The sequence below is a fragment of the Lagopus muta genome, chromosome 4, assembly GCF_023343835.1.
Source record: "Lagopus muta isolate bLagMut1 chromosome 4, bLagMut1 primary, whole genome shotgun sequence".
NCBI classification, from domain to species: domain Eukaryota; kingdom Metazoa; phylum Chordata; class Aves; order Galliformes; family Phasianidae; genus Lagopus; species Lagopus muta.
In genome coordinates this window covers 69,694,529-69,721,815 of record NC_064436.1, presented here as the reverse complement: position 1 = coordinate 69,721,815, position 27,287 = coordinate 69,694,529, and the positions used below count along the sequence as shown (strand labels likewise).

The 27,287-nt window shown below is 53.4% G+C and overlaps 1 protein-coding gene across 5 annotated transcripts; it reads right to left on the bottom strand.

The window, feature by feature from the left end:
* Positions 1-27,287, bottom strand: RAB11FIP5 (RAB11 family interacting protein 5). 5 transcript variants are annotated; one of them, XM_048943610.1, is made up of 6 exons: positions 26,799-27,287; positions 18,212-18,651; positions 16,540-17,245; positions 9,297-11,786; positions 5,059-5,248; positions 1-4,444 (listed from the first exon to the last, which is right to left on the bottom strand). In XM_048943610.1, the coding sequence occupies exons 1-6, from the start codon at positions 27,179-27,181 to the stop codon at positions 4,235-4,237; spliced, it is 4,419 nt and encodes a 1,472-aa protein (XP_048799567.1). In that variant the 5' UTR covers positions 27,182-27,287; the 3' UTR covers positions 1-4,234. The 5 variants fall into 5 exon arrangements, with proteins under 5 accessions (XP_048799567.1, XP_048799568.1, XP_048799571.1 ...); XM_048943611.1 differs by having other exon boundaries at positions 5,065-5,248; XM_048943614.1 differs by having other exon boundaries at positions 9,870-11,786.

Genomic DNA, 27,287 nt, shown 5'->3' with positions numbered 1-27,287 from the left:
AAGAAAAAAAAAAAAGCAGACTTTGAGAAGGCAAACAGCTGAGTGATAAAACAGGTGGGTGGGATTAGGGCAGAGAAGCTAGAGGCAAAGGTCTGGGCTGCGGATCAACCCTCTGCCAAGCAAAGAAACATAAGCACTCAGTACCCCAGAGGAGCGGGTAAAAGCATGGCGCAAAGCCGTGCTGCCTCCCTGTGCACCCGAGGCTCTGAGCTGCGCGGTGCCTCCGATGCAACGTGAGCTCTGTTTTCTCCCCCAGCACCACACGGTCAGGGGCTCTGTCCTCTCCTCAGCTGCTGTTTTCCCCACAAATCCTCAGGAATGCCATCACCACTTTTCTGCTCACAGTACCGAAGCACCAAGCCAGGAGCAAACAATGGAGCTGCAGACCTGAACCCCCAGGGCAGCTCTGTGGCACACGCAAGAAAGCTTGCAGGGGCTCACACCCCTCAGCTCACACACGGGCAATATTCAGAGATGAACTCAAGCTCATCCTGCAGCAACAACACCCCCCAGAGTGGCAGCGGGTGCTTTGGGACTAATAATGGCATGTATCAGCATGGAGAAGTTGGGCACCGTCATCCTCCTTCAGAAAATAAACAGATAAATGTCACTCACTGTCCAAGTGCTATCAGCACAGACGCTGTTGTCAATAAATCAGAAGTATCTAGGAACAGCTTGAACAACTTTTATTATTTTTTTTTTTAAAGTGCTTAAAATGTAAATAACAAGCTCTCTTTATAAACATTAGTTGCAAACTATTAAAACATGAAACACACAGAACCCACCTCCCGCGTACGCGAAGTACAGGGAATCAACAACTCCAAAACCCCCAAACACTGAGCTCTCTGGTTTTGGGGTGGTTTTCCACCCCACGTTTATGACACAGCTGTTCCTTCACAGACAAGGCATATGGCTGGGTCTACATCACACTTCGGCATCCACATCCCTTCAGGTTTGTTCCAGTTTAAGGATATACCTCAGCTGCTCTTCTGTCCCATCATTTTGGGACAGAAGAGGCAGCAAAGACAAAAATCAATCACTTGGCCAGAGTTCTTTAACAGCAAGAATGCCGGTTGCGGGCTGACAACAAAAGCAGAGCAGATGAGAGCAACAGTGCCCTGCAGAAAACCCAAGCAGTCTGAATGTGGAAAGAGAAGGACAGATAAGGGTGGAAAAGGCAAAAGACAGAATTATTGCTGTGGCTGTGTTTAAAACAGAACCCACCAAAAGCTGCTGCTGGCCCAGGCAGCTTCCTTCACGTCCTTCTGTCTGCTCATTCTGCACAGAGCAGCGCAGCTCTGGGTGCTGCCCTGCACAGAGAGCAGTGCTGCTCACCTCCCTTTGGAAGATAATCACTAAGCATGGATTTGGAACGTAACTGGACAACATTTCCCCCAGTTATTCTTCAAAGCTGCTAAGTCCTCTGGCTACACACTCTGGCTACAGCACTGTGAGTGGTGTAAAACGCTTGCTTTACCGCAGAGAATAAAAACTGGGGAGGGTGGGAAGAGGAACATTCTCAGAGTAGTGAGGTGGAGAAACAAAGAAAAGACAAAAGCACCTTTCAGATGCCTTCTCCTAAACATTTATAGGTACCTCTGGACTTCCAAACGCTCTGACAGACATGAAATGTGATGGCAGCCTTGGCTCCCCACCACTTGCTTCTCTCCATAGCCCCATGAGCCGCAGGCGGCAGAAAGAAGCACGTATTGCTGAAGGGGTCCTGACACAGCCCTCTGGAGCTCTGAGATCAACTTGAAGATATAAAGTGCAAAACATTCAAGCTCTGGGAGAAGAGGCAGAGCCGCCTAAGGCAGAGAGGGGCATACAGAGGCCGTTAGATGCAATGGAAGAGGAGGAGGAGAGACGGGGAGGTGTAGTGAGCTACAAGCACTGGCACTTGTGTGTGGGGAGCACCTGTAATGCCTGTCACTGAAACCCAAGGAAACAGCTGATTGTCAGGCAGCAGCGAGCCAGGATGGCCACTGCAGGACACACATCTCACACCAGAAATTGAAGTTCCTTTCATCTGAGACACACAGAGGGAGGAGGAACATAAAGATGCAGGTAGAGAGGTGCAAAACCCCAATTAGTTCCCTATTAGGGACAAGCACAGGTGGGAACTAATGGCTCATGGCTGCTATCTTCCAGGATAACAAATCCTCCTGTTAATACGACCGTCTGCAAGCTAGACATGACCAAATATTGTCACTAGCAGAGATGCCAAATCTCCTTTTAAGCTGATACCTCTTACTTCTGTCAGCCTCAGGCTTTGAGTGTGACCCAATAGTGCCTTTATCCAGCTGCATCTGGTCTTGTAATATCTGCCACACCTTCCCTCATTATCACCTCCTCTATCTACATCTGCCATATCATGGAGCTCTCCACGCAGCACTTCTGTCAAAGACCAAAACAAATTGCCCATAGGGATGGGAAGGCTCTGCTGACTGCTTTAAAACATAGACTCACCTAGTTCAAATTAGCAGGCAAGCAGAACAGGAAGCTGGCCAAGCTGCGTCAGCTGAGAATTGAATTTCAGAGCCTTTTCTCATAGGGAACTGGCATTGTTCTATTGCAAAAGGCACAATTTCTCAGTCATGGCGTTAAGTTGAAGTAAGGAAGGAGAAAAGAACACAAAGGTTTAAAATAAATCCTGTAACTTTTGGATATCTGCAGCAGAGAGAAGATGCCCTACGTGCTGAGATAGCTCAAGTCCCACACCAGCTGATCCTCTGCCTGCACAGGCACCTTCCATCCAAAATACTGACACAAGGACAGGTTTATATGCCCTCCCCCAGCACCTCCAAACCAGAAGCTGCGCTGTGCTGCAACGTGGCTGGGAGCAGCGCCCAGCAACCCCACACCAGCACCATCTATTACATCAAGCAACACAGAGGCCTTCATACAGTCACTCCAAGGTAGCAAGAAGCAGTCAACTCCCGAGAAAGCTGGCCTAGCATTTCTAGGGGTGGGCCCAAGCTGCCAGAGACCTGATGCTGGCGTGAGGTGTGATACAATTAATTTTAGCTGTTCTGGCACTAATACTGACTTGAAAGTGATCCACGTTGATTACTGGATTGCTAGCTTTCACAGAATGTGGTTTGCATTTGTGTTTGGTGGATGTCTGACCTAACGGGACATCATGCATAGAGGTGGCTGGGCAGCCAGACATCCTTCTTTGCACACTAGCTTCGGTCTGTATGGCGCTTTCCTGTTGCATTGATAATGACAACACAAAGTCAATTATAGGGGGCTGCCAGTGGAAAGCAATTCTTGCAGGTGCAGAAAAGAGGAAGTATAATACTGATCAGAAAATCCAGCTGTGGTTTCTGCATACAGGAGTATCCCAGGCACAGCCCACCTGGTGATGGGTTGGGTGCCGTGCAAGATCTCCTGCAGCACTGATGGTGCACAAACCATCACCGGCCCTTCTCTACGAGTTCAGTTTCGGGCTGGGTCTCTAAGGCAGCATCACAACCCTGCCTGTATGCAGAGAAGGAACCAGCACAGCTCACAATCAGGCAGTGATGCTGGCTTGAGTCTTTGCAGCCTCTGACTGCAGCACTGTGGCTTTGTGTACTGCCTCTTACTGCACCAGGTACTGACACAAAGAGGAGTCAGCTGTTCAGAGCCTTCCTTTGTGGATGCAACATACAGGGCAGGAAGGGAAGGAGGCATCCAGCAGCAGCCCCTTCCCCAGCTGCCCTGCTGAGCAGACTTACTGGACAGTAACGTGCTGGTAGACTCTTACTGAGTTTAGGCATCCCCGATTTTGTCAGCCAGTTTAACGCTGTCCATCAGCCAGAGCACACCATTTCAGAGAAGAGCCTGTGGAAGAGTGTAGGCAGAAGAGCAGCAGTAGCAGGATGAAGACAAGGGCGAGGTGCCTGGTTTCCAGCTCCCAGATGTTCATGGACCACTTAAAGCATTGGTATTGGATGAGTGCCTGAGAAGATGCTACTTGGTTATGACAGGAACCTCAGGAAGCATCTGTTTCCTGAGGAAGGCTCTGCTCCTCCCCATAGGGTGGATGACAGCCCACCACCCTACAGTTCCCTGGAGCCAGAGCTGGAATAAGCTTAGGTTGGGAAGGAGCAGATAACCATTCCTGCTTATCTCTGCGAACAGAAGCCACTGGAGAAGCCCTCTTTAAGAGGAGGGGGGAGTGCAGGGATGTTTGCAGCGTGTTTACTGGAAGTGCTTTAGGCAAGTGATGCTGGTCTCTGCCTGGAGGTTACTTGGTCTTGGCTTCCCCCAGTGGGATCTGGAGGAGCGTGGGAGACTGCTCCATGATGCGCACCAGCAGCTGGTCAATGTAGTTCTCCAGTTCCTGGATGTGCTCCTCCTTCTTACTCAGCTCCTTCTCTCTCTGCAGTAGGAGCTGGATGAGTTCATCGTGGGTCAAATGATAATACTTGGCTGATTGGTCCAACACGTTGGGATCCTGCAGCAGAAACCAAGGAGAACGTTCAGCAAGTCGAATGAAAAGCACTGCTCCCTTCACTCCTGTCAGCATTTGCAAGGTGCAGCAATACACCAAATACCAAAGCATTCAGTGTTTACTACATCTGTTGCCTCCAAATCCCACCTGATGAACCTGGAACATCCCGCATTACAAAGCAGCTTTCCCACGTGGCCACTTGGTTGCACAAAAACATGGGAGAGGGAACAACTGTCCAGACATGCAGCCACTGCAGCCTGGATGCACTCCATGGAGCTAGAGGTGACCACAGAGCCCTCCCACAAAGTAGATTAATAAACAGGGTCTCCCCAAAAAGCATTTCATCAAATCTCAACAGCTAAAAGCTAAAGGCACAGAGACAACAGAACCCACTGCCATAACAAGACCTGCCACTAGCTGCTTACCCAGTCCTCCAGCCAGGATAACAGGGAAAGAATAGAATTAAGAGTTAAAAGATCCCTCAGGATGAAAGCCCTGGGGAGTTTGGTCACCCTATGGCAAGACCCCATCCCACATCCTCCAACACCATTTTGTCTCCACCTCCAACCTCACGAGCAGGTGGGAAGCCAGCCCTCACCCCAGCAATTGGCTCCTACCTTTACCTTCTTTGGGTCTGTTTTCTCCAGGTGTGATGAGGGGGCCACAGGCTGAATGCTGCCCGTGGTGACTGTTTTCAGCTTCTCCAGGCCATTGCTCAGCGCTGTGGTCAGGCTGGATTTGTTCTGCTGCTTCTTCTCACTGGAGACCTCCTGCACTGCAGCACTGATGGGTTTCACCGGGTGAGGACTGAGGAGAACAAGGTTGGATAATGAATGCCCTGCTAAGCTTTAAAGCAATTGGCTGTCCCTATGGTTTTTAGGGGTTTGGGATCCACTTATCAAATTCAGTCAGCTTCACGTAGTTAAATTGTGTTTGCATTGCTCAAAAACTGCTTTCTCCACAGAGAGAAGAAACAACGCCTTGCACTGCAACCAGCCAGAGATGGGATCTGCACAGTCACAGTACCTCAGCCAAGCACGTGTCCAAGGGGCTCAAAAGCCCCATGCACATGCTGTGCTGCTCAGGCCACGCTAAGAGTGCTGTGGGTCGAAACTCCTGGCTGCCAGGAGTGCTTTTCAGCATGATGGAAAGAGAAGTGACCTGATGCTACCTTGCTGCAGGACCTGCATGCTGTACTGAAAGACCTTAAAATGCGATCAAGATCTCCACGAAGCCTTGATGCTCATCAGCTGCAGTGGGCACCCTGTGAAGGCTTCTCGTGCAGAAGCACTGCAGGAGAAAGAGATGCTGTGCTCACAGGAGCTCAGCTCTGAAGAAAAAAAGGCAAGCACAGCCTCTATTCACACTCAAGGACTTCAGGAATCAGTGGAAGGAAGAACACTCACTTGATCCATGCCAGCCAGGCTGACAGATCTCTCTAAAGCCCAGCTTGTGCTGTAACCACGTATCTGCAGTTCCTAAAGCAGAGCAGTGGCTCTGAGCCCCACTCCAAGCTGACTGGACAGAGGTAGAAGCACTGCATACGGCATCAGCTGGATGGCCCAAGTCCAAGGCTGGCATCCTTGTGCCTTGCTAGCAGTGACAGATGAAGATGTGCAACTTCCCCATCATGCTGACAGGGAGAAGTTTCCTTCATATCTAAAACAACAATGCCTCTCCTGCTTCCCTTTTCAGAGAGGACAGCAGTAGCACCAACCAGCTCCGACACCCTGCACAGGAGGCACCCAGATGCACAGACAAAGCCCAGATGGATGCGCTGAGACACCGGACCTCCTTCCATCCACCAGCTGATGGATGCCAACTTGAAAGCAGAATTAATTGCTCACACCAGCAGACTGCTCAATCCACCACTGTGCCTCCAAGTGACCGTAGATCTACGATGAAAATTCATGCCTTTGAGATGAAACATCTCCCAGATGAAGGAGGCACAGCCCCGGCACTTCTCCTTCCACCCATCTCCTGAGCAAACCTTGCTGTGTCACAGCACTGCTCCCAGTGATGCTCCCAAGGTGATTGCTGAGTGTAGTAAAAATCAGGGGGGAATTTCTCTACAGCAGCTTAGGAATTAAGTCCTTTTATCTTCCTATTAAAATGCTTCTCACAGACAACAAGGCAACAAAGGGCAAATGCAGGGCAGATGCAGCACGCAGCACCTGGGGGCCAGCTCTGCTTGCAGAAGGGCCTTACAGAAGGAAAAGGGATGAACTACCCCCAGTCTATTTCTGGATGTGGCAAACCACTCTCTGACACTGAGCTCTCCACAAGAACTACATTCAAATTGCAAAGACTGGCACACGATTTCACCTAAAACCTCATTTTGAGACCAAGACAATCCTGCTGCCCTCTCACTGCGCATGGCAGCAATACGACCTCAGGACCAGCAATGCTCCCAACCCTGTCACATAAACCCACCACAGTTCATCACACACCAGCTCCTTCTTTATCTGATGGAGGAGAACAACACTTCTGTCCCAGCTAAACCTTTAAGCCTGCTCTAGGTTTGAAGCCTTCCTTTTTTCCTTCCACTTCTTTTATACCAAATCTTTTCCTACATGCCTCTGGCTGTTCTAGTAGGAGATGCATCTAGGAGAGTGCCGTCATGGGGACCAGAAAAATGGCCCTTCCACATAGAATCACAAGGCTGGAAATGACCTACAAGATCATCCAGTCCAACTGTCCTCCCATCACCACTGCCACCACAAGCACTAAACCAGATCTTGTAGCTCCTCATCCAGACGCCTCCTGAACGCTGCCAGGGATGGAGACTCCACCACCTCCCTGGGCAGCCATTGCAGTGCCTGACCACTCACTGAGAGAAACAGTTCTTCCTTATGTCTAACCTAAACCTCCTCTGGTACAACTTGCAGCCATTTCCCCGTGTGCTGTTCGTTGCCTGGGAGAAGAGGCCAAACCCCCCCTCATCACAGCCTCCCTTCAGGAAGTTGTGGAATGCAGTGAGGTCTCCCCTGAACCTCCTCTTCTCCACACTGAACAATCCCAGCTCCCTCAGCCGCTCCTCATAAGGTTTGTGCTCCAGACCCTCACCAGTTTCACTGCCCTTTTCTGGGCACATTCCAGGTCCTCAATGTCTTTTTTTGCAGTGAGGAGCCCAAAACTGAACACAGCACTTGAGGTGCGGCCTCACCAGAGCTGAGTACAGGGGATGCTCACCTCCCTGCTCCTGCTGGCCACACCATTTCTAATGCAGGCCAGGATGCCGTTGGCCCTCTTGGCCACCTGGGCACACTGTGGGCTCATGTTCACAGCTGAGCATCAACCAACACCCCCAGGTCCCTTTCCTCTTCACATTGCCTCTATGCCCCCATGACAATTACTGGCACCTCCCCAAGAGGCTCAGGTTGGATATTAGGAAAAATCTTCTCCGAAAAAGTGATCAGGCACTGACACAGCTGCAAGGGAGTGAAGGGGGGGTCACCATCCCTGGGGGTGTCCCAGAACTGTGGGGATGTGGCACTGAGGGACGTGGTTATGGGCACCGTGGGATGGACTGGGGTTGGACTCGGGATCTTAGAGGTCTTTTCCAACCTTAGGGATCCCATGATTTCACGATTCAGTGCCTTCCACAGATACAACAGTAACTCTTCCAAGGTCCTTGAATCCCAGCAGCAGGTATCCAAAGCATTTTCACAGGTAGAGGAACCAGAGCAGAGATGTTCCAGGACTTGTCAGACATGTAACACGACAAAGGCCAGCATTCAAGTGATGACCAGCTCTTAGATCCAAGCCCACTTCCTTCCCACAAGCCAGCCAGGCCTTGGGTGGATGCACAGTCCAAAAGTAGGCATGGTGGTGACAGGCTGACAGATGGACTTGGTCATCCTAGAGGTCTTTTCCAACCTTTAATGATTCTATGACTCTACTTACAGAGAATCCTGGGATTACACTCTGCTCGTTGCCTAATTTTACCCTTTGGGATAGCAGGACACTTCTCTTTCCATGAAACATTAACAATGATCTGGCTATCCGCAGATTTTGACCAAGGTTATCTGTCAGAGAATGAATAACCCAGTTAAGAAGGATTAAAAAACCTGACTCAGTAAAAGGAATCAGAGCACACAGAGCTACCACACGCCATGCCCTAAACACTGCATTCCTACAGCAAAAGATGGACCTGCAAGGAGGAAATAAACCTTCCTTTCTTCTGACCCACCACCGTAACGTTTCCTTGCCATCACCCTGGAGGTGAAGTCCCAGGGGCACCTTGGCAGAAGGGAATGGAGAATGGCTTTTTGACACCGCCTTGGTGAAACCTCTGGTTTTTGTTTTTTGGCTACAGAGAGAAGAAAGTTTTTAGTACCTGGTGGTTGTTGAAAAAACAAAGAAAGAAACCAAAGCTGAATTAATGAGAAGGGAAGGGAATAGCTGTGCACATGCCATGAGGGGACTCACGAGAGCATTAACAGCTGGAAGCTCTCCTGGCAGCCATGGAAGAGGCACCTATTTTGCAAGCACAGGGAAGATGATGCAGCCAAAATTTAGCACTGGATGCAATTTTGTCGCGGCTGGGTTCTCCCTGGGGCAGATCTTGGATGTGTCAAACCTTTCACCCTCGTTTAGAGCTAAGAGGGGACACCAGTGGCTGTTCCCCACTGTGATCCAAGAGAGCCAAGGCTTCCAGCTGCCCAGGCAGGACTCTCAGGGAGCACAGTTACCATTCAGCATGGGAAGGTGAGGAGAGGACCTTCGGCACAGTGCAGAGCATCCTCCTCAGAGCCAGCACGGCCAGAGCTGAGGTCCCTGATCAGAGCAGAAGGGAGACAGGGTTAAGCCTCTACCAAATACACACCCTTCACACCTTCCCCGGAGCGCTCACCTGGTCGTCTGCTGGAAAAAGGGCTTCTCAGCTGGCTGTGTCTCCCTGGGCAAAACCACGAGTGCTGAAGCTTGTGTGTCACCGGACTGCGGCAAAGGGCAGGGCTGGGCTGCAGCATGGCTGGTCACGGCAGGGGAGGGGAAATCAAACTGCTCGGGGTTAGTCACAGCCACGGGGAAAGGGGTGGAGAAGGCCAAGGGCTGGCTGTCATGCAGGGAAGGATTGCCTAGCGGGTCCCCTGGGGGGTTAGTGGGCTGGAAGCCTTGTTGAAGGGCTTCCCCATGGAGCTGGGGGGAGCTGAAGCCCTGAGCGAACCTTTCAGGCAGCACAGCCTGGACGGGAAGGGTGCTTGCTGGCTTTTCCACAAAGGGATTTGCGGGGGCAATAGGGCTGACTGCCAGAGCAAAGGGATTGCCTGGGCTTGCAGCATCGTGCTCGCTCCTCTCCTCCGTTCTATCTGGCTTCCAGAATTCCGCCTTCTTGAAGTCTATCCCTGCAGGCGGCCAGCCCTGCTCTGCCCGATGGGGACAGCCCACCGCCGGCCCCTCACCCTGGTCCTGCTCCGGCGCTAACCTGTGCGGGCGGCCCAATGCCTCCTGCTCCTCCAGTGCCGTCCAGAAGGTCTCGGGTTGGCCTGAGTCTGGCCTGGGTGACACACCAAGCTCCTCAGGGCATTCCTCCTGCTCTGGGGCTATTGATGGCTCTGCGCTGAGGCTGAGCTGTGACACAGGAGACAAAGCCGGCTGACTCCAGCTCCCTGCAGCACCTGATGGGGTGAGCTCGTCTACGGAGAACCTGGAGGGGCAGGTCTCAAAGTGTTCAGCCCCATCTGTCCCATTCATCTCCGGTGGCTCTTCTCCCAAAGAAGCGTCCCCTCCGGCCTCCACGTCAGCAGCATCCTCACGCACAGCTGTGTGAGGTGCAGGGACAGCTGTGTCACCGCTCGGATGGCTCCGTGGTTGCTCCAGGCCCTCCTCACCTTCCTGCTGCTCCTCCCCACCTCGCTGCCTTGCCGTTGCGTCACTAGCATTGTTCTCATCCTCCCCTCTGCCACACACGGCCGCAAACCACCGCGGAGGTTTGGGAGGTGGCATGACCTCCTCCTTCCCTCGCACACCCGTCCACATTGTGAGGACAGCATCAGAGCCCATCTTCACGTGGCCCTCGCCAGCTTCCAACCGCATGCTGGCCTGCAGCCGGTACACCGAGCTCCTGATGTCAAACATCTCCCCGCCATCATCCTGCAGCTCCTTCCCCACGCCCGGAGCCATGGGGAAGCACCCTGCTGCCATGTCCTGCAGTACCCGTGGGGGTACAGCAGCCACATTGCTGCCCGATATTGTTTCTGCTGTGTTCTCAGAGCTGAAGGTGCTTCGGGGAAGGACATGAGGAGTACTTTTTGTTTCAAAGGTGCCCTCGCCGTGGAAGGGCCGCTGCCCAAACACGCTGCCCTGGCCAATGCTCTGGGTGCTCTCAGAAGGATCGGGCGCAGTTTCGGTGGCAATGGTCATCCAGCCATTCTCCCCTACACTCGAGGTTTCCTCCTCATTACTGTCCTGTTCCTCCCCAGCACAATTATCAGCACCCAGCAGGGTGGAAGCCTCCTTTTCCCCTGGATTTCCAGACGACAGCGAGGCGGCCCAAACCATCGGCGTGCTGCTTTTCCTCCTCCTCGCTGCCGACCCTGCGGACACGGGGCTCAGCACATCCTCTATCACAGTCGCTTCCTGGGTTGTGCTCACCAGGTTTGCCCCAACATCCAAACCAGAGAAATTCGTCCAAGACCGCAGCGCTGAGGGCATTTCGCTGCTGATTTGCGGCTCGGCCTTTTCAAAGCCCTTTGTCCCCTCCTCGGGATCTGGTTCAGCTGAGTGTTCCGTGGGGCTGGCGGCATCGGGATCGTCGATGAAAGCCATGCCCTCCGCCGCCACCGAAGCAAAGAAGTCCTCCTTTTTCGGGTCTGGTCTGAGCCTGCTGGTGGCAAAGGCATCGAAGGTCTCATCCCACTCTGAGAGGGGAGGAGGAGAGGCGGCGGGTTCCTCATCTGGAGGAGGAGGGTCTGCATGGGACGGAGGAGTGGTTTCGGGCACGGGGACACCAACGCTTTTGGCTGGAGATTCTCCCTCCGGATCTTTAAGTCTTAGGGAGGCAGAGGGACTGCAATCCTCAGAGGAACACAAGCTCCCAGCGACCTCTGTTGAAGCATGCGGTTCAGACGGGAAACTAGAGAAAAAGTGAGTAGGTGAAGGAGAATTTAGTACCTGGTCAGCAAGGAGGTCCTCAAAGAAGGGATTGCTCTGCAGGGAGTTGAGGAATGGGTTGGTAGGGGACAAGCATCCGGGCTGACTGTCTCCGGTAGCAGGAGGGAGGTTAGGGCTCAGCATGCGAGCAAGATGGGCTACAGCAGCAGCAGGGAACCGGGCAGGGGAGCGGGAAGGAAAATGAGAAGGAGCATCTGAGCTGGTTTCTACCTGAGGAGACACTTCCAGGCTGTGGAGGGAAGACAAAACAGTCCTCCTGGTTAATGCTGTGACAGTGCTGTAAGCATACACCACACACACCACAAACGCTTTGATTCAAAGCAATGCAATGATCAATACATACTCGTCTCTCTTGTTAGGCAGAGCAATGATTATGGAGTCAATGCATGGAAAGGGCATGCACTACAAAAAGGAAAGGGCAGCCCTTCTCCAACTGTCCTCCAAATTTCCCCTTTCTGCCTTAGCAAGCCCTAAGCCTCAGGAGTCTGAGAGCTTTCTCTACCTCCTGCAGCCCAAGGACTTGGTTCAGTTCTGTGAGTTTCCCTGCACATGAGGAGCAGCTGGGGTAAGAACACCCAAGAGTGAGCCTTCCAAATCTCTGGATATCAGCCCCCTCCTGCAGATGTCTCCTCACCTTGCCCCAGGCCGGGCTCCGGTCCTTCGCTGCTTTTCCAAGAGGGACCACATTTACCTGTCTTTCTTTTGGGACCTTCTCTGCCAATGCCCGTTGCCAGACCAGGGCTGGCCATCTTACCATCAAATAACCAGGTTGGAAGGGAACCACAAGGACCACCAACCCCTGGCTCTACACAGCACCACCCAAACCCTATGGCTGAGAGCAGCATCCCAATGCTCCCTGAGCTCCAGCCGTGACCACCACCGTCTGGGTCAGACCCCTTCCCTAATACCCAGCTCCAACAGCAGCATTCCCTCCCCCTGAACCTCCTCCCCATGACTTACCCCTGCCAGCTCTGGATCATGCTTCACTTCATGGCAGGGCTTCAGAGAGACCCCACTTTAGCTTGGAGAAATGCAGACACCGATATGCCCATTGCTGGCTGATCAAAGCTGAGCTCAGAACAAATGAAGCAATTGCTTTGCCAACACGTACAGGGAGTGAGCAGCCCTCAGGCTCCAGCCTGCTTGACCCAAGTTGGAAGGGATCACAGGCAGCAGCACCGGAAGATCATGGCCAACGGCAAAGCTGCATGGACTATTTTTGCTTGTTATTACAGATGGCTTTGTCACAAAAAGATCTTTAAAGTATTTTAAAGCACAAAAATGCCACCTTGAGGCAAACATTAACAAACACCATCATCCACCTACAGCTGTGTCAGTTTTGTGCTCAGACAGCATTTGAAGGACGTTTGTCTGTCTGTTGGTACGCAACAAACCAACTCCTACACCCTTTCCATCTTTCCCATGACTCTCACAGTGATTTTGGGAGCTGCTGCTCCAGCTTAGGGGCCACAAACAAGACCTTGAGGCGATGCTGGGCAGCACACAATCCTGACCTACTCCTGTTTGCTCCTTGCTCGTGCTCACATTAATGGTTCAGTCCAGATTAAGAACCCTCATCCATCATTCTGCTTAAGCAGTGTTTAGAAGGAGCAACCCACGGCTGATCCAAGCAGCTCTGCTGCCTTCTAGCATGAAGTCGCTACAGAGCATTAATCAGCTTGAGGCTCCTAATGAGCGCTCACCGCTAACAACCTTGACAGCTGCCAGAAGTCTGGCTGGAGAAATACCTACCCTAGCCCACCAGATCCCCACCTGCACAGGTGGAGAAGGAGCTCCACAGTTCCTCCAAGCCCACGCTGGGCCCATTGGTACATGGGGACGTCCCATTTGGCAGCCTGCAGCTGTCCCCCAGCCTACACACGGATGCCAGCACCCAGCAAAGCAGGCTGTGCTGTGCCTGGGGGCACAAGAGGTGTGAGCATCCATCCCTAGCAGGAGGAAGCAAAGCAGAAGGGACGCAGCTTCTGGCTGTGGTGCAGCAGAACTGCAGCACCTCCATGTTGGCAGTGACACCATCCTGTAAGGCGCCAGCCTGAAGGCACAAAAGCAGAGCTCACGTCCTTCTTGATTTTAATCACCTGCCTTGACTCTCCAAGCACCACCCGCACTGTCACCACCCAACCTCTGTCCTCGGGCTGAGCATCCCCTCCTGTTTAGCACCCCTGCCCTCCCCCCCACACAAACCCACCCCCCTCAAATCCCCACTGCTTCATTCCACCAGGGATGCTGGAAGCGCTCAGCGAAGGGGCTGAGGACGTTGTGCTCCTCTAGAGGGAAACCTCCGCTTGGATGGAGGATCTCTGCTGCAATGAAATGCTGACTCACCCTCCTCCTCCTCCTCCCAGATCCCTGCACGCAGCTCCGCCAGCCAAAATAAATAGCGGGTACCTTCCTGCCCTCATTTATTTTGCTGGCAGCACTTCACAGGCGCATTTTAGCCTCCCAGCAGAACGACGACAAAAGGAAAAGAAAAAAAAAAAGAAAAACTAAAAAATATGACTGAGCAACTGCCTGATGGAAAGTCGCCTGGAAACAGCCTGTTTGATGTGGGAGGATCGAATCCACAGCACACCGAGGTGAAGAGCTGGGGCTGATGGAAAACCCCACCCCTGCGTCCTAGGAGAGGTGGATGGGAAGACATCAGGCCAGGATTTCCATGGATAATTCAGGCATCCTATGTAAGGTCCTTCCTGGGGGACTCCAGCATGGCAGGATTTGGGGCTGGGAAGAGATCAGCATTGCAACCCAGGACATGTTTGTATGAGGTGGGAGCCTGGAAGGGCCTGGAGGTGATGTGCAAGTGGAGCTTTTCAATAGGAAATGCACAGGTCGGGTTCTTATCCTAGAAGGAACCACAGTTTTCCATCTGTCCTCACCTCTATCACACACACAGCTGTCCCCTCATCCTGAACAAGATGGGGACAGGCCCTACTTTATATGGATTTGCCTCCCAAACCATACAGATAACAATAACAAAAAGAAGGCAGGTTGGATGGGGCCCTGGGCAGCCTGGTCTGGTATTAAACGTGGAGATTGGTGACCCTGCCTGTGGTAGAGGGGTTGGAGCTTCATGATCCTTGAGGTCCCTTCCAACCCAAGCCATTCTGTGGGAAGCAGAGATAGGATGTGGGTACCAGATGCAACAAGCAGGCACAGGTGCTATAAGAGCCATTCTTCACCCTTGCAAGGGCAACCCTAATGGCTCCCAAGATGGATTTGAGTTTTCAGCCTCACTGCTGGCCACACAGGACCAGCAACAACCACAGCAGGCAACAGTTTTATGCTTTCCTCCCCTGAAAGCAATGACAGAAGGAAAAGGCTTTAGCCTTGGAAGGGCTTTAACCTGCAAACAGGCTCTTTTTTGCCTCTTGCCAAGCATGAGATGCAGCCCCATTTTATCATCCCAACTCACGCCGGAGGCAGCGGGACCTGCAGTGCTCTGATAACATTGTAGGAAAGCCTGAAAATATGGGAAGGGATTGTTTTCGCCCCAGGCCTTGCCTCAAATAAGCCTGCTGAGCTTCTTCCTTGCACACAACCCTTGAGCATGTCACCTGAAGCACAGCAAACCCCACAGAGCCTTTCATTCAGGTCTCCAAGAGCAGACAGCACCCACCTCCCGCTCCCACCACGGATTCGGAGCTGCTCTGCTCTACAAAGCAAAGGTTAATCCATCCTCAGACCCAGAAGTTATGCGGGTAAATGAGTAGCAGCCTTGCTTCTCCTCCAGATGATAAGCAGATAAGCGCTGCTGGCTTTTCAGCAGCACGCTTGGGAGGGAATGTGCATCTGATTACTGAGGTACAGATTTCAGCCATCGAGATGCAATCAACCTCTCAACAGCTTCAAGCTGAATCGCTCTGTGAGGTCTCCCAGTGTAAGGGAGGAGAATGAAGTAAAATAAGTAGAAGTTCTTCATGAACAGAATGAGAAACAATGTTGGAATCGCTGGTTTGAAGGAGCTCAAGATCCACAAGATCCTAAAAATCACGGAATCCCATAGGATTGAATGATCAAGAAAGAAAGTTCCAAAAAGAGGAACTAATGGGCATCCACCTCCCAGCCTGGGCCAACAGCTGAGCCAACAGCTTCTGCAGTGCTGCCCAAAGGTGCTCATCCACTGCTACACCAAATCCCACAGCGCTGGGGCTTAATGCTCCCCATCAGAGACTTCTCCTAATGTCTCATTCCAGTCTCCCTCGTTACACTTTCAGCTCGTAACTCCCCATCTTAAAATTGCCAAGTGCAATTAAAGCCCATTCAGACGCTTAAGAAGATCCCAGAAGGATCCCCTAGGAATCTCTTCCTTCCAGAATGTATTGTTTCAAAGGAAATCCTATCCTGAGCACCAAAACACACAGCTGGTGGCTCATCCAGGCTTCTCCTTACAAAGTAGAAGAGCTGTATGGAGAAGCCTGCAAAGAGGCATTCAAAAAGCAGAGCCTAAGCAAACCTTGGGTACTCTGACGACTCTGAAACTTTGAGGGTGAAGGCAGTGACTCTGCTGGCTCACATCTGAGCACCTTACAAGCAGCAGAGCTCACACACGGATCCCATTACGTAGAAGAAGCCTGAAAGACCTCTTCGTTAAAGAAGGCTTAGGCTGAATGAAAATCCTTCTGCTTCATAAATTAGGTTAAAGTCAGCCCAGATGAGGAAATCCCTACAACAACAGAACCTTCAGCAATGAAACCCTGCACTGCTCTCCTGGTGAGCGCCTGGATTGCAGCACAGCCCATTCCCATTGCACACCAAGGCACGTGGAGCTGCACCCCTGCACAGGGATACACCTCCCCTTCACGAGCCATGGATGAGCACAGCGGGTTTGGGAGGATCCAGGAAGAAGCACCCTCCCTTTTACAAATGCAGGGTCGAGGAGGCATTTCCCCTGCTCTCATCTCATCTGGGCAGCACTGGGCAGCTGGAGAACAGCTGGGTGCCCACAGCCCCATTTCACTGACCTGGGTTTCTGGGGGGAGTCTTTGGGCTCCTTGGAACCAAACCAGCCTCCAGCCTTGCTCCTGTCATCTCCCGCTGCTGCAGGGCCATGCGAGGCTCCGGTTTTCTCCCCCTGGCCCCTGCTCCCCGCATCACTCTTGTGGAACAGCCCGCCCTTGGTTTTCTTCTCTTCTTTCCTCATTTCCTCGGGTTGCTTCTCCTTCGTCACCTCTGCAGAGAAGACCATGGGTGTTGCCACCTGGGTCGGCTTGTTCTCCAGGCGGCTGTTTTCTTCCATCCTGGCTCTGCCCAGGTGGTTGCTGAGGGTCACGGCTTTGGTGGACACCTTGAGCTCTTCCTGCAAAACCAAGCTGGGAGGAGAGGGGATGAATCTCATCTCGTCCCTTTGCTGCGTCCTCTCCAAGCTGCCGGCCCCCCAGGGCACCTCGTGGGGGTCAGCGTGGATCGGGATGAAGCCAAAACCCTCCTCTGGCCTTTTGGGGACAGGCAGCGGAGTGGAGCCCTGCGGGGTGGGCACGGGGCTCCTCAGGGTGGGCTCATCACTGTACACGTGGCTCCCATTGATGCAGAGGGAGGAGCGGGACACGGGATCTGTCTTTGGCTTCAGGCTGTGGATTGCTTTTGGCTCCAGGACAGGGCTGACCTGGGAGACGTCGTCACTGAATGCTCTCTTGTGGGTCAGCTTCGGAGAAGGTAAAAAGTCCTTCACTGCAGGGAGAAAGCACAAGGCTGGGTGAGGCCAGCTGTGTAATGGGCACAGCAAGCTTCACCTACTAAAAAACACTGATGAGAGCTGCAGAATTACACCAGCCTTTCCCCTCCCAGGCTCTACTCAACTATAATTAAATTCAGAGGGAGATAAAGCACAGGTCATAAAGCACACGGCTCTACAAGGCCGTACATCTCCCCAAGCACATCTCTTCAAGATCCAGAAAGCAGTAAGGTGAAAACCACTGTCAGACAGGGTCTGAGGGCTACAATGAACGCAGGGATCTGGCCAAAAGAAGCCGAAAATCACACACAGGCCCTTGGGCTGCTGTGTGGTGCAGTAAGGAAGGTCTGTGCCATTCCTCCCTCTTCTCTCTCCTGATGAAGTTTTCAGCAGATCCCAGTGCTCGGTACCCTGGGACTCCCACCCCATCCGGGAATTGGCAGTCTCCAGCCAATTAAACCATGTAATGATAGATTTTGTTTTCAAGGGACGGCGAGAATTAATTCTTGACAAGAGCCTTTTTTGTTTGCAAATCATCGCTCTGCCAGCGCCAAGAGCTGGGATTGCTTTAATCACCAGCAAGCAGTCCCTGCTCCAGCTCTGCCCCTGCCCCAGCTCTGCTCCCGAGCCGGAGGCGGCTCATTAGGCACAAGGAGCTGCTCTTTGCCACCTGCTCTTGTAGAGCAGAGGAGAAACAGCCCCGAGTCACCTCTACACCCCACGGTGGTGCAAAGCAGCCAAGCGGGGCCGTCTGCACGCAGCCTTGGCATTCCAAGCCAAATCTTGGATGTTTTCCCCCCCGTTCTTGGCAGGCAGGCAGGCAGATCTCAGAGGGTTCGTGTAGGACACCGCCTCTTAGGTAAGCAATCAGTGAAGCAATTTGCAAGAGAGCCCCCACAACCCCTTCAAAATAAAAGAAAAGAAAGGTCAAACGGGTGGGATTAACGCCACCATCCTCTTACCGGAGCGCTCCGTGGACAGACTGCTGTGTCTGCTGGGGGACCTGGTTACCTCAGGGCCGCTGGTGGCCATGCCCAGGCTGGCTGATGAAACAGTGCTGTCGGATCCCAGCGAGGTGTTGGACTGCGTTAGGGACGACTTGCGCAGCTTGTTCTTCAGGAAGAAGCCCTTCACTTTGGACTTCTTGCCGCCGACGTCGTAATCGTCCTCCATGTCGAGCGCGCCCACGCTGCTGGGGATGATGGCAGAGGCCGACTCCAGGTCGTACTTCTTCTTGCCCTTCATCTTGTCCTTCAGCTTGCCGAAGGGTGACCGCGGTTTGTCCTTCATGGACAGGTCGAACATGCTGGCCGTGAGGTTGTTGCGTGTGAACTGGATGCTCACCTGGATCTCACCACGTTCCTTCTCCTTCTTGCCGGGCTTGGAGTGCAGCTTGTGCCACCTGAAGACAGAGAAAAGATGAGGAGAGGGCTCTCCATCAGTGCTTTGTGATGGGTTTTGCAATATTTGAGAGCTGGTGAGTCAGAATCCAGCCTCTCATAGGGGAGTCTGCACTGTCATAGCAAAGGAGCTCAATAGTTGGATATTAGGAAATATTTGATTTCAGGTTAATTGGAAACATTTTCTTCTCAGGCATTGGAACAGGCTGCTCAGGGAGCTGGAGGAGTCAGCATCCCTGGAGGTGTGGATAAGTGGCACTCAGGGACATAGCTGGTGAGCACTGTGGGGATGGACTGATGATTGGACCTGATGAACTTAGAGGCCATTTCCAACCCTAATGAATCCATGGTATTCATTAAAACGATTCCAGTGATGGCAGAGGATCACAGAATCACACAATGGTTGGGTTGAGAAGGGACTCCAAAGCCCCATAGCCCCACTCCTGCCATGGACTGGGTGCCCCCCGCAGATCAGGCTGCCCATGGTCCCATCCATGGCCTTGGGCACCTCCAGGGATCCACAACTCAAAGGACACCCGGGCACAGAGCCGTGCTGTGGGATGGCAGAGGGCTGTTGCCTGTTGCTAGCTGAAACAAATGGTGCAAAGGAAAGCAAGAAACACCCAGAGGAACTCATTTCTACATTCCACTTCCCTAATTCCCCACAGCAACAGGTTCAGATGGGGCAGCACAACGCTGGGCCAGAAGGGAAGCATCTCTTCCTGAAATAACCGCCTCGCACTGCGGACCCAGCACCCTTCCCCTCGCAGGACAGGATGAGCTCCCTGGGGCCCCAGATAACAGCACTGTGAATTATCAGCAGGCTGCAAAACAACATGGAGACCTGCTTGGTCTAAGCCAAGATTTCCACCCAGAATGTCAGAGCAGAGCAGAGTGAGACAGCTCCGATGGCCCCAACACCCAGCCTGGGGATCTGCAACAACAACAGGAGCAGGAAGGCATTTTTAGAGGTGTTCTAATAATTTCCAACTGATTTCCCAAGTACTAAAAAAAATCCCCGCCGTGTTTTAGGCTGTTAAAAGAGTTTGCTTAGAAGAGCAAAGTCACCAGAAAGGAAAAAACAAGGGGAGGAAAATGTGAAGCGTTGGAGACGGGTGTAACCCTGCTGAAATCATAGGAGCGAGGAGGAAATCCAAACCACGTCCTCAATTCCCCATTCAGGAGCCACTGAGGAGCGCCCATGACTTTGCTGGGCACAGGCTTTGAGCCCATTCTGTCCACCCTCACAAATGGGGAACAATTCTCAGCACCCAAGTGCTTGAAAAATCAGAGAATGGTTTGGGTTGGAAGGGACCTCAAAGATTTCCTGGTTCCAGGAATGCAGGAAGATAAGGAAAAAGCAGATTTGTGGCTGACTCCTGGAATGGGAGAAAACCTCACGAGCAGGTTTTGTATCTGACATCATCACCCCATAGGGAAAATAGAGAGGGAGAGCTTGGGATGAATTAACATGGGGAAAGGCATCTGAGGATGAGGAGATGTAAAACCCCATCTCACATGGACACGCTCGCAGCATCCCCCACTTACCACACTGCACTCATTACAATTAATTTGGCTGCTCGGTAATGATGCCTTCAAATGAACAAGCTCTAAACCTGCTCTGCTTCTAAAAGTGTCCATTCCAGAACAGCCTCTGCCCAGGCTGGCACTGGATAAAGGAGCTGTGTGGGGTTCCCAGCACCCAACAGGTCAGGACTGCACCCCAAAAAAGGGAGATGTGCTATTTTTAGGCAGGGCTCAGAGTTCATGAGATGAGTATTTGGGTGGATCACGTCTCTCCACGTCTCATGGCTGCTGTTATTTTCATTTAAATCAATTCCAGTGGAGCTACAAATGCACCCAGAGCAGGATTGGGATGGGTTTAAAGAAGAACACAAGCTGCTGATGGGCCTGTTTGCTCTTATGCCCACCCCAAGAGGGATTTCATTGAATTGTCGTGGTTGGAAAAGACCTCCAAGATTTGCAGAGGGGAGGAGGAGTTGTGGATGCTCCATCCCTGGAGGGACTCAAAGCCAGGCTGGATGGGCTTTGGGCACCTGGTCCATGGGAGGAGTCCCTGCCCACAGTTGGAACTGGATGGGCTTTAAGGTCCCCAACCCAACCCGTGCTGTGATTCTACACTGAGGGAGCTGGGATGGCTCAGTCTGGAGAAAAGGAGGCTCAGAGGGGACCTCAGAGCTCCCAGGAAGGAGGTGAATGGCTTCATCCTTGCACAAGGGGAGAGCCAGGTTGGGAATCAGGAAACATTTATTGTCCAGAAGAGCGGGCAGGCAGTGGCACAGCTGCCCAGGAGTGGTGAGGTCACCATCCCTGGAGGTGCTCCAGAACTGTGGGGCTGTGGCACTGAGGGTCAGTGGGCACGGTGAGATGGGTTGGGGATCTCAGAGGCCTTCTCCAACCTTAACGATTCTATGCAAAATTAAAAGGGGCACCACAATGGCTATGGAGACACCCAGCTCCCGTGGCATGCATGGGAGGAGGCAGCAGCCTGCCCAGCACAGGGCTGAGAGAGGAAATCACAAACAGAACTCCACGCAGATGCCCCACAAAGGGGAAACAGTTGGGGCCCCGCCGGGCTCTCGGGAAGCCAAACAAGCCAACACCAAACTCCCATCAGCATCGCCTGTGTGCTCACATGGGTCCCCACCATCCAGCACGGCTAAAACCCCTTCCTTATGCAAAGGCTCTGCTCCACTCCCACTCACCTCCACCAAGAGACAAGGAGAGCTGCCAAAAGGCAGCAGGAGCACAGTGCTATTTTCTGCTGCTGCTGCTGAGATCGATGGGAGCGGAGCGCAAAGCGCTGCCGTGGCTCGAGGCCCCCGCAGGGCACGCGTTTCCCCCCCATCTGCTGGCAGAAAGTGCTGAGCAAAGGGAAAACACACCCTGGGGTGGAAATGGGAGCGGAGGAGACAACGGGACACGGAGCCGTCCCTTAATGCAAAGGCAAAGCTGACTGTGGAGAAGAGATCCCACAGAGCCCCGCGTCTCCTGTCCCTTCTGCACCCCCATCAGCACCAAACCACGCGCTGAGCCGAAGCGCCCAACCCATCGCCATCCCCTTGGGTACCTCCAGCAATGCTTTCCCAGTTTCTCTCCCAGACTGGACCCGGTGCTTTGCTAGCAGCAGGCTGCACAGAGCTTCCTGGGGTGCTGGAGCCACTCAGTAAGGCGCAGCTTTAGGGATGCACTTGGGGTTCACCTGGAATGAAGCAGGAGCGCTCCTGCCTGAGCTGCAGCTCAGAGCAAGGGACAGACAGAACCCTCACCGCCTCTCATTTACTGCTGAATCACCCTGCAACAAGCTCAGCCCTGCTAATGAGAGGTCTTTAATTAGTGACAACTTCAACAGAGAGCCAGGGATGGGCAGGTGAGGAAGAGGAAACCCAGGGAAACCCCAAACGTCTGCAGAAAAAGACACCATTGGGGCCACAAGGGGAACGGCACAGAGGCATGGAGGAAGCTCCATATCAAGAAGAGAAGCAAAGGGTGGAAAACAGCACAGCCCCCCGGGCTCGCAGTCTGATCTTGTTTTGATGCAGCTTCCCCCACTGGTGCCGGGAAGCTTTTCTGCTGCGTCGGTTCCTTTGGTGTTGGTTTTGGACAGGCTGCTCTGCACGGCGATCTCCGTGAGCTGCTCAGAGCACAGCTTGAAAATAAACATGGGCTGAAGGAAGGAAGGGAAGTCAGGAGACTGAATTCAGCCCGACAAATGGTTCTCTAAGAGGCCTCAAAGCTTCCACTCCAGCCCCGTGTTGGTGGGCTGAGGGTGCATGGTGGCACGGAGGGGACAAAGACAGTAGCAAGGCAGGCTCCAGAGCTGGAGAAGAGCTATCAGCAGCGCTGGCATGAGGACAACCACAGGCAGCTTCACTGCAAATCAGCTTGAAGAGATGAGATGAAAGGTTTTCCCCCCATCAGAATCACAGAGGTTGATGAAGACCTCTAAGATCACCGACCCCAACCACCAACCCCTCACCACTGTGCCCACTAACCACATCCCTCAGTGTCACATTGACCCCAGGAAGAGGACGGGCGGGGAGATTCAAGGAGCTGTAAAATGGAGCATGAAACATTTATGAATGAAGAGAATAACAGCAAGAGACAGCAGAGCCCTCGTTAACTGCTTATGCTCCAGAGCTCCCACGGTTTGCAAATCCAAGCAGTAGATGAGCCAAAAAACCACTGTGCCCACGATCACCATACGCCCTGACCTGTTCTGCCAGCCTCAAATGCATATAGAAAAGGAGAAAATGAGGCCCAGCTTGGTGGGATGCAAAGCATGGGTGACGGCACAGGGCTGCTCGGCAGGTTTCCCTGCTGCACTGGCTGAGCAGGAGGTGGAAATGGGTGCAGAGAAGAGCATGATTTGCTGTAAATCCTCTTCTAAAGAGAAGGGCTGGCAGGGAGAACCAAGCAACTCAAAGCACCCCAGGCTCAGGAACTGAGGGAGCAGCTCAGACGAGAAGAAACTCCAACCCCACATCCCTGCTGCAAAGTCCTGATGAAGAAAGCCAACCCTCATGGTTGCTTGCACGTATCTGTAGGCTCCAACAAGACATGGGGAGCAACAAGAGACACCAGCAAAGGTTTTAAAGCTGCTTTCACTCAGCAGAAATGTGCAGGAAAGGATTTGAGGACTTTTTGGACTCCTCTTGCCTAGAAAACCCCATGCAACAGTGGTACACAGACCACAACCCACACCAGCAGAGCACTCAGTGATGGTGACAAAGAACGTTTACGGTGTTTTTGGGGCCTCCTATGGGTTTTTCCTGTAGCTGCCAGGGGAAAACCACTGCTGGAGGCAGGGAGAGCTCTACAGATGAGCGCAAAGTGGAGGAAGGAGACTGTGCCTGCAGTTCTTTGGCTGTCAGGGGACAGAGGGACCTTGGGAGGGCCACCAAGAGTCCAGAGCCAACGTGCCAGTCTTCACCCAGGTTGGGGGTTCCAACTGCATCAATATCTTTAAAGAAAGAAAAGAAAACAAAACAAAACACAACCTGAGCTTGAAGAGAGCTCACACTCCAGCACCTGCAGCTCTAACGTGCTACATGGTCAACAGGGCTGGGTGTGGGAATGGAGGTGGGCAAAGGACATCCAGCCCAGAACAGGGCAATGAAGCTCCTCAATTTGCCAGGGAGATGGCAGGGTCACCGTCCCTGGAGGTGTTCCAGAACCATGGGGATGTGGCACTGAGAGATGTGGTCCGTGGGCACGGTGGGATGGATTGGGGTTGGGCTTGGAGATCTTAGAGGCCTTCTCCAGCCTTCGTGCTTCCCCGAATCTAAATCCAATCAGGGTGAGAAGGGGCAGCCTGGGTAGCAGCCCAACCCAAGCAGTGGGGCACAAACCCCCCTCCTTCCATCGCCCTGAGGCATTTCAACACAGCACAGCACTTCCTGCGTTGGCCAAGCAGCCGTGCACCGAGATGCAGCAACCCCTCAGAGAACCAAAACAAGGATTTCATCACAGCCTGCCACACCTGAGCAGATCCCATTACCCTCGGCCAACCCAAGACCCCACTTTCACATTTCTCACCTCCCAGACCCTCTTCAAGGCCAGGACCTACAGCTGGGGACGGACAGACTGCGATGGAACCTCAGTGTGGATTTAGGGACCGTCCCTTGCCCCCAAGTAGGGTTGCCTTAAGGTCCGCATCTGTTGAGCAGCACACAGGACCACGGACAGAGGTGACAGACCCCATGCAGGTCTCCTCCACCACCCCAAATCCATCCCAAATTCACAGCGAGGTCCAACCTGCATTGGCTCGATGGCTTTGACCAAAGACGTTGGCAACCAGAGGAAAGGTGGGTGCCACCCAGGCACAGAGAAAGGGCTGGAGGGGACCTGTTTGTCCAAAACACGGATACAAATGATAAAAGCCAACTACTCCCCTCGGAGAGCATCCCAACCTGCAGGCACCCACCAGCCAAAAATCCACACCATCACAGCCAACGCAGGAAAAGCTCAACAGGGTTAAAGCCACGACTTAAAAATAAAAGCACTGCAAGTCACGGCTGCTGCTGCATTGCCAACCCGAAGCTTTCTAGCTTGGGATAAGCCCAAGGATACCAAAAAAGGCCAGGAGACACCCAAAAAGGCCACGAGAGCCCTCTTAGGCAAAACCAAGAGCTGACTTTTCCCCTCCCAGACAAACATGTTGCCATTCAGCTGATAAATGCTGCCAGACGCACCCAGCCTCGCTCCGTGACACGGGGCCAAGTTGGACGGCGCATTTTCCACTGAGCTGAAAACACGAAGAAAAAGCACTGCTGACAAAGTTTCCACCCAACAAAAATCAGCAGTGAAACGAGAGCAAGGTCACCACGCTGACAACCAAGGCCTGCTTTGTTGCTTTTTCTATTTTTGTATTATTTTTTTTCCTCCTCTCTTCTGGGCTGCGTTCAAGCTGGCAGCAGCTTTGTGCCTCCAAGCAAGGGATGCAGACGGGGCCCTGCAAACAAAGGGGTGCAAGAGAGACCCCCCCCCCCCACCCTTAGCACCCAAACCCAGAAGCACTGCAGCCCCAAAGCTGCAGCATTCCCCATTTTTGGGGATATCTGCCCAAATCCCAGCTGTGCCAATGTGGGATGCAGCCTGCGAGCTCCTCGCACCCCAAAACCCTGCAGCCACTCTCCACGCACAGCCAGGCTGCAGGGAGCCACGGTGCTGCTCTGCATTAGGGCAGAACTGAAGATCTGGAGCTCGTTTTCCAGCCAGGGTTAATAGAAATCAAAGCAAAATTAATGCCGGGGGGGAACAGCCATGTGGCAGCCCTCAGGGCTGTCCCCTCAATTCCCATTTTGGGGCTGGGAAGAGTGGGTTGCAGATGGGAAAAAGTCAGGGGAAAGCACGCAATCCACAAACCCATGGCACAGCATTACGGGGGGACAGAGCCCACAGGGCCTTTTTTGGGGTACAGAGGGTCCCTGTGATGCCCTGTTCTCTGTGACACTCTTATTGGGGCACACAAGGGCCCCACGATGCCCCATTCCCTGCAATACACTTCTGGGACCATGCATGGACCCTCTAAGACCTCCACCTTTTGCAGCCCCCCTCATGGGACACACATGGACTTCATGACAGCCTTAGGAGGGCCCACATCAAAGAACTCTGTGACACCCATCTCCTTTTTGGGGCACGCAAGGACTCTGTGATGTCCTATTCCTTGTGAAGCCATGCGTGGATCCTGTGACCCCTCATCTCCCTTCCAGGAGCCCAAATGGACCCAATGACACTCAATCTTTTGCAACTCCCTTCCTGGAAGCACGAAGAGACCTCGCACGGACCCAGTGACATCCTATTCCCTATGACACCCACTGGGGCTCCATGGCCCCCATGACACCCTATATCCTACAAATGCCTTTTTGGGGCACAATGAGGCCCCACGGAACCCTACTCTTTGTGACACCCTTCTGGGGCCATACATAGACTCAATAACAACTCATCTCCTACAACTCCCCTCTTGGTGCACAAAGAGACCTCATGACATCTTATCCTCTCTGACAGCCTTACAAGGGCCCACACGAAGCCCACAACACCTCATCTCCTTTTTTGGGGCAGAAAAGGACCTCATGATGCCATATTCCCTGTGACACCCTTCAGGGACCACGCATGGAGCCTGTGACACCCCACCTCCTACAAGTGCCCTTTTCTGGGCCCAGGTGAATCCCATGACAGCCCATCTCCTGCAATCCCCTCCTCGGGGTATTAAGAGACCCCTGTTTCCTATGACATCTTTATGAGGGCCCACGCAGACCCCACGACACCCCATATCCTTCCCGAGCCACATAAGGGCTCCATTACATCCCATTCCCTGTGATATCCAACGAACGGACCCCGTGACACCCCATCTCATACAAACACCTTCCCAGAGCACGGAATCCCATAGAACACCATAGAACCACAGGATCCTCAATGCCTCCAACCCCTTCTTGTGGTCCACACAGACCCAATGACACCCTATTCCCAATGACAGCCCTACAGACCCCACATCCCGAGGCACACAATAACTCCACGACCCCCAGTTCCCCGTGACAGCCTCACACAGACCCCTCCTCCCCCAGACACCCTCTGGGGGGCCCGCGGAGCCCCTTTACGGCTCACGGAGCCGCTCCGCCCCGCTCACCTCTCCTCGGCCGCCCTGCCCTGCAGCCCCGCAGCCCGCAGCGGTACCCGGGCCATGCCCAGAAAGCGGTCCATGCCCACCAGGGCGCGGTGCATAACGGTGAGCAGCAACGCGGCCTCAGCCCCGGGCTCGGTGGGCGGCAGCTCGAAGGCGCATTCCTCCTTCCATTCGGGGCAGCCGCCGCTTTTCTCGGCCACCGAAGTGCAGTACTTCTCTCGGCCCAGCTGGATGATGGTATACGCGTCGCTGCTGCCCGCTTTGCCCCCACCGCCGCCGCCCTTACAGCGCAGCCCCCGGGCCCGGACCACCGTCACCTGCACGTGGGTGGGCAGCCAAGCCGGGGGGCCGTCGGCGGGCAGCGCGGCGGCGCGGAGCAGCGCCATGGCCGGGAAGGGACAGAGAGCGGCCGGACCGGGCCGAGCCTCAAATCCGCACCGCTCCGCTGCGCTGCCGCAGCCGGGCCGCAACGCGACCGCCGCACGTCCCGCC